General features: G+C 39.3%; 2 protein-coding genes across 2 annotated transcripts; one reads left to right on the plus strand and one right to left on the minus strand.

Annotated features, from left to right (window-relative positions):
* Positions 1-237: 237 nt before the first annotated feature.
* Positions 238-6,727, minus strand: LOC122616627 (cysteine-rich motor neuron 1 protein). Its single transcript, XM_043792157.1, has 6 exons — positions 6,593-6,727; positions 4,579-5,079; positions 2,999-3,129; positions 1,075-1,271; positions 883-1,010; positions 238-687 (listed from the first exon to the last, which is right to left on the minus strand). Exons 2-6 carry the CDS (start codon positions 4,923-4,925, stop codon positions 669-671), a joined length of 822 nt encoding a protein of 273 aa, XP_043648092.1. The 5' UTR covers positions 4,926-5,079; positions 6,593-6,727; the 3' UTR covers positions 238-668.
* LOC122616376 lies at positions 1,505-2,766 on the plus strand. Its single transcript, XM_043791812.1, has 3 exons — positions 1,505-1,564; positions 1,620-1,940; positions 2,430-2,766. The coding sequence occupies exons 1-3, from the start codon at positions 1,505-1,507 to the stop codon at positions 2,583-2,585; spliced, it is 537 nt and encodes a 178-aa protein (XP_043647747.1). The 3' UTR covers positions 2,586-2,766.
* Positions 6,728-7,075: the final 348 nt, after the last annotated feature.

Consider the following 7,075-nt stretch of genomic DNA (forward strand, 5'->3'; position numbering starts at 1 on the left):
GGCGGTGGTTTTATCTTTCATGATTAAAATTATCGCAATGATCATGGTCGGCTGATAAAAACACATTTTTAGTTACTTACGGAAAAAGATTGTAACCAAAAAAAAGAGATTGCTTAAACCATTATAAGATAGGTTCCAAGGAGATATCCTATTATTATATACCAGTAAATCCCATAATGAAGAAAAACCACTTTTGCCTTATTTTCTGACCACTTATATATTTTCGATGCTGTTTCTGTTAGCAAAATTTGTCATTCGGCTTTATTGTGTATTGAATGGCTTGACTTAGGCCTATGGGAAATTCCAACACCTTGCACATTTTGTAATTGTTATTTTTTTAAAGCAATAACATTTTGTAAATGTTTTCCATTTTTTGTTTTGTATATTTTCTTTTCGGGGGCAGTAGGAATAAAAATTGCAAATTTATACATACGTACGCGCGTTCTAAAAACAATAAAGTAACAAATGTCTTAGGATGCATACATTTTGTCTATTTCTCATATGTACTTTTTCCTCTTGTATATGTATATGTTGTTGTATATGTACGTTATTTATAATAGCCATATAATTAGTTAGAAGTAAGCATACTATCTGTACAGAGATTTCTCATTTTGTTTTATTGAGTTAAGAGCTGAGAGCGTGGAAAATCGCAATGGAGTCTTCAGGCCTCAATCCTTCAAGATGATGCTGAAAGCAAGGGAATTTCGCCATTAAATACAATTTTGAGAAATCACTACAGCTTTGAAAACGTTATAAAGCCATCAAAAAGTGTGCAATAAACCAATCGAGTTCCTAGGTGAACAAATTTAATGCGCACAGAATAGAAAGATGCATACTTTTGGACACCTTTGTATATGATTTCAAGCCCATGGATATAGTTACATTCGTTTCCTTAGAGATTTTCGCTTTCTGCGCAGTTTTTTGTATGTGAATTTGCTCGGTGAGATTTTGTAGTCTTCATCGAATTCCTGTTCGAGTTTTATTAGGTTTTGTAAGTTCAGCTGGCAGTCCTGGCGGGAAACCAAAGCGTGTTAGAAGGACAATTTGTGTAGGAAGGACGATTTGTGTACCAACCTCTAGGTTCTTAAAGTGCCAGCGAGAATCGTCGGGGGATCCTCCATCGCTGGTCAGTTCGCTGAGACAGGTGCGCATAGTTGGCCAGCACTGGCAGCGTTTATTGGTGATCTCGCAGCCCGGCTCCAAAACAATCGAATCGCTGTCGGAACAATTATCGTGCTGACTGTAGGTCAGTGCGGTCAGGTGCTGCAAATCTATTTGGAAAAACAAGCAACACAAACACGATTATTAACACCAAACGGATGAAAAGATGAAAAGAGAAACATTTCTGGGGCGTATTAATCACACATTAAATGGTAATTAAGCCCCACAATGAACTTTGATTCTTAGCGCATTAAAAGAGATTATGGTGGCTTTTATTTATTTTAAATTATGCGGGGCCTATATAAGCCGACCCAACTCTCAGTTTTCGCTTTAGTTTGGCATAATGCTTGCCCGGTTTTCATTTTTGGTGATATTTCTTCGCCTGCAATTGGGATTGGCAAAGGTTTGTTGTAATTGCCCCGCATAAAAATTAAAAAAAAGAAAACTTTACCCGCCAGAACAACTATGACATTGTAATCAAATCACTGAGCTGCCAAATTATAGCCAAGACATATGTCAATAGCTTAGAATGTCTACTTGTGCGACAAAGGACTGGCGTAGTATCGGCAAAATTTAGTTTAAACCAAACCATCGAGCACTTTGACGTACTGGCAACATTTGATTTGATGAAAAAGGATAAAAGCCGCATGAATATAGCCGATATTAAGATGGACGGATGCAAATACTTGGGCTCGATGTACCAAAACAACATCGTTGGCAAATTGTTTAAAAGGCTCAAATCTGTCAGCAATTTACCAGCCAACTGTCCGGTTTTAAAGGTTAGTGAAATATACATCCTTCAACGCTCTTTGTTCAATTACTATAGTTTACCCGTTCAAATTTGGAAATGGTTTAGGATAATATTTCTATGAAACATTAGCTTTCCATTTACAATTTGAGAACTTCAGCTCTTAGCAAAACATGTTTCGATGACAACAAGCCAGGAAAGCAATTTAATGAAATAGCACTTCCGCTTGTTTTTTAGAGCTAGCCAAACTTTGCCCCTGTCCAGCAGGATGAAGACAAATATTTTCCCTTGAGATACAACTTTCAATAAATAAAAGCAAATATTTGTCAACATTTCGTGTGGTGGCACTCTTGTCCAACGAAACTATTTAGAATTGAACAACATTTTGCAGTTATTTCATTTACCATTTACCATCTACCATTTTCCATTTTCATTGCAAATTGCCGCACAACCGGGCCGCATTAATTCCCCAAACACGATTATACACAAAACCCCGATTCGATGCCATCAAATTATGCAGGGAAAACTGTACGAGATCCGCAACTATACATTCATTTCGGACGAATTCCCGCCAGGAGCTCCGCAGTCCAAATGGCAAGTGCGAATGAAAATGCTGAAGAGCTCCGCACTGGTTGCGGACATATCAATTGAGGGCGCTGTGGTCTATAATACGTGATGTTAATGCATAATGGATGCGACTAAATACGAATGCTCCATAACCATATCCCGCTTGCTGGAGCTGCCCCCTGTCCCTATTTATTATTTTTGTAAGTGCTAAATGCACACTGGAAAAACTACACTCTTTTGACTTTTCGGTTTTGACTTCAAAACGTAGCTTTCTTCTGCCAAGCAATAAATGAAACTGTACTGCATTAATAGCTCATATACTCACTGAAGTTTTACTGTCCCAAGACAATACGATTTATAAGAAAATTACAATTAAATGAAGTTGAATTTCAAATTATTGCAAGGATAAAAGACTTTTATTATTATCTATCTGTGAGTATTATTATGTTATCTGTGAGTAGTTAGTTAGGAGACCTTTTCTGAGTGCACATTTGTAGTGTATAGATAAAACTAAGGACTCACCCATGCACACGCCCAATCCGCTGCTAATGGGCAGCTTGGTCACACACTGCAAGGGCGGCTCACATTGACCGGAAAATCCGCCCGGGCCGCCGCAGGATTCGCCCAAAGTTTTGGCGCATATGCGGCAACATCTGCGAATAGTTGGAGGTATATGACATATAGTATAAATGGATGTGGGCATAATCCTCGCAATGGACTATGGATAGAAGGAATCCCAGTGGTAATTGATTAGATTCCGTCTTCGATTCGATAAGCGTTAACAATTAGTTAACACTCTGTACTGAGAGTGAGATGAGGAGAAGGAGCCATCTGTGTGCCTGATGTGAATTCCAATCAGTACATTACGTGACTCACGATGCGAAATGGTTGGGAATTTAGACGAGACGCTCTGATGTCTGACGCTCTTAATTATATCAATGCCAATTATTAAGATCGTGGTGAGCTTATAAATTTGTGACCATTTCATGCTCAGTTAAGTAATAGTTAGTATGGAAACGTCACACCTCTCTCCGAAACCATTTAACTAAACTATTTAAATGAAATAAAAAAATGAGGTATGATGTAATATTTATGCGAATAATGATCTAATATGTAATGTTATAGCAAAGTTTCGGTATTTGTAGTGAATAAACAAGAGAGAATGCTTTCTGATACCTGTTACTCAGCTGGTGGAAGTGCGAAGGAAAAATTTCAACACTAACTGTTTTTTTGTTAAATCGATGAAAATTAACAAGACTAATAAAACAACAAAATTGCAATAGACTGCGTCTATGTCCCTGGAAACTGTAAGCTTAATCGCAACTTTCTAGCTTTATAGTTCCTGAGATCTCGACGTACATACGGACAGACAGACGGACGGACAGACGGACATGGCCAGATCGGCTCGGCTATTGATCCTGATCAAGAATATATATACTTTATATGGTCGGAAACGCTTCCTTCTGCTATGTTACATACTTTTCAACGAATCTAGTATACCCTTTTACTCTACTAGTAACGGGTATAATAAGAAGTTTATTCAATCATAAAATCATGTGAGTTTAACACTTGTATAAGTTGTGAATATGTATACCTAAAATAAAAACGTTGATAATCCCGTTGGGCAATCATCCAAGTTTTAGGATTACGCGCCATTAAATTGATTTCTGTTGTTTTGGCCACCATGGTGCATCCAACGATAATGTTACGAAAATACAGCTTTTTTGTGTGAAATGCAATCAAAACAACGAAGCTTTGTGCATTAAACCTAATTCAGAGTTTGCCTATTTATCTTGGAAACCAACATATTGGTAAAGGTACAACCCGAAATTAAAACATGTGTTAATTGGTTTGATTACATCACGATTTCCAAAAAAGGTTAACCAAAACAAAATGTAGGCCCTATAAACAAAAAAATTAAAATTAAAACATTAATACCAAAAGTCACAAGTTTACCAGATTACCAAACCAAAATGAAAGTGTAACAGAGCCAGACCGCTGGAATAAAGCCTGATATCAATTTTCCCATTGGCTTACATACAAAATGGATGGCATGTGCAGGCCGGAATCGTTTTAATTGGAGCTCTGGGAGCGGGACTTACTTGCAGGGATCCCAAAGCATTAGTCCTTTTCCGGGGCAGTCGGGTGAGCGGATCACGTCGCACTCCTTCGGATTGCAGTAGCATTTGAGGCCATTTACCACGTGGTTGCTGCCGCCAGATGCTGCCATAACCAGGAGCAGATAGCACCACAAGTAGATGAGCAGCGCGCTCACGTTCAGGCGGCCAAAATAACTTCCGTTCGAGCGCATCCTAAGCGGAAGCTTGGCATTGTTGTGCTGCTGTTTGGCATCGACCCCCTTCTTCCGCTCCCCCTCTGACGTCCTTGTGCGTACATCCTGCTCCAGGACCACGCCCCTCCTCCCCACGCCTCTGGCACTTCCGCCCATTTATAGGCAATTTTTATTGCGCCCTGTTGGCTCTACGGTGCGTTCGCGTTCCACTGCCTCCAATGATGACGATGTTGTTGATGATGAGGATGCCTGGCAAGGATTCTGGAGCTGGATTTGACTGCGGGACCGGCGCAGGCAATTTGCATGTTGACTGCAAAGGGCAAGAGCGTTCTTAGATGATTAAAATGCCATAAACTGCGGACAGGACCTCTGTGCCCAATCCCCAAATAGCTCCAGAATTGGCGTTTTACAATTGAAAATTTGCGGAAATCGCTCGCCGGTCTAATTTCATTAAATTTTCATTGACGTCTGCCTACTGTTCGATGGTCATAAATTTGTAAAATGGTTCCGCAATTTCGGTAAATTGAAATATCCTAAAATGGCGACACTTTATGCGCTAATCAAATTATTCATGAATAAGAACACTTTTGAACTCTGATAAGCAACATTTAATTTTAAACACCACTCATAAATTCCATTTTCTTTTTCTTTAATGTAAGGGAAGGGTTTCGAGCGTTAGAATAAATTAAATACGAAATAAAGTGCATAGTTTTCTACCAATTTCGTGTTGGGCCATAAATTAGTAATTAGAGGCTTACATAACTTTTAGATGCAATACAATTTAAATTAACACGGTTTTAATTAAAATTAAGCAAAACCAATTTACTGTTATGTAAAATGCATTTTAGCAATCTTATAAATTTGTGATTTAAACCGATTGTAATGCCAGAAAAGCTTTGTTAATCAAAAAAATTGTAAAGGTCAATGTGGTGCTTCCAATGTGATGCTATATCCACAGAAAATGTTTTTTAATTGACTATGAAAACTTTCACAGAAACTTAATCAGATTCAAATTAAAAAGTCATTTTTGAAAGCAAGCTCGACTTATTTGTCCATCAGTTGGAAAAAGTTTCCCCAGCCGTGCTCCCAATTAAAGTTTTCCCATTCAACTTGATGACACCATCGACATTTTTTTTAATCAATGTCTGCTCAAGCTGGCTTCAAATCGCACTTCGGCGACTTCGCAGGCTTAATTAACCAAAACGTGGTCAGGGCCAAAATCAGAGCCTGGAAAATGAACCGCTGCCCATGCAGCACAAAAAAGGAAAAATACATCGAAACAGAAAACAGAACTTTGGAAATTAATTTCAACGAATCCCCAAAAAGTGTGCCACATGCCAAAAAGTTGTTGAAAATTCAACACAGAAAGAGACGGAACGACGCCTTTGCGAAAGAGACAGCATGAGGGGGAAATCGAATTTGTTGGAACACATGCCTAACTAATTTGTATTTAAACGTTTGATGTTCTGTGACTTCTACCACTCCACACTCATACAGAAGCGTACAGGGCTAGAATATATTGTCGGAATTGTTGCTCACTTTATTTGCTGGGAAATCAATGGAAAAATAATAAGCTTTCGGTAATTGCAGCTCGGTTTTGATCGCTGTTTTGTGTATTTTCTCTATTTTTCGGATGAGTAATGCTTTCACTTTGCCTTGGCCGAAAGAACACTCGAAGTTATTGCCTTGGCTGTTGTTTTTCCAGTTGCCTGTCAACCACTTTCAATTTGGCATTCAATTGTTGTTGTGTTTTTTTAACAACGCCACTGACACAGTCACAAATTCTCCTCACAAACACACACTGCACACAAACAGAAGCACACCTCGTTACACCTAACGATAGACGTTTAGGACTAGCACTCGATGTACTATATACGCTATAGTAGTGCCGTGGCCCTTGTTGTTGTCGCTATCCTGACGATAAACTCTCGGTTCCGACGCTTTCCAATGAATTTTTCATGCGCTTTTGTCTGCCGCACGCGGCCATTTAAGGCGAGAGACTGAACTAACCTGCTGCCGCCGTCGCTGCACAGACCATTTGCCAGTTAGAACGGACATATATCGCTCCGATTTCGGGATTTTCCAGTGTTTTTCTTCTTGTTTCTGGTGCCCACAGAAGAATATCCCCCTATTTCCTCTCACCACGCAGGCGCTTTCGCCGTTGAGCCTGGAAGGCACTGTAATCAGACACAACACGCGAAGGACCCTCGTCGTACTTCTGAATTTCGGGTTCACACGGTGGCTGTTTTCGGAATAATCCCGGTAAGAGATTGAGGAAAATTTCCCACTTTTATTTGAAACTGAAT

Source organism: Drosophila teissieri, chromosome 3L (genome assembly GCF_016746235.2).
Source record: "Drosophila teissieri strain GT53w chromosome 3L, Prin_Dtei_1.1, whole genome shotgun sequence".
Taxonomy (NCBI): Eukaryota; Metazoa; Arthropoda; class Insecta; order Diptera; family Drosophilidae; genus Drosophila; species Drosophila teissieri.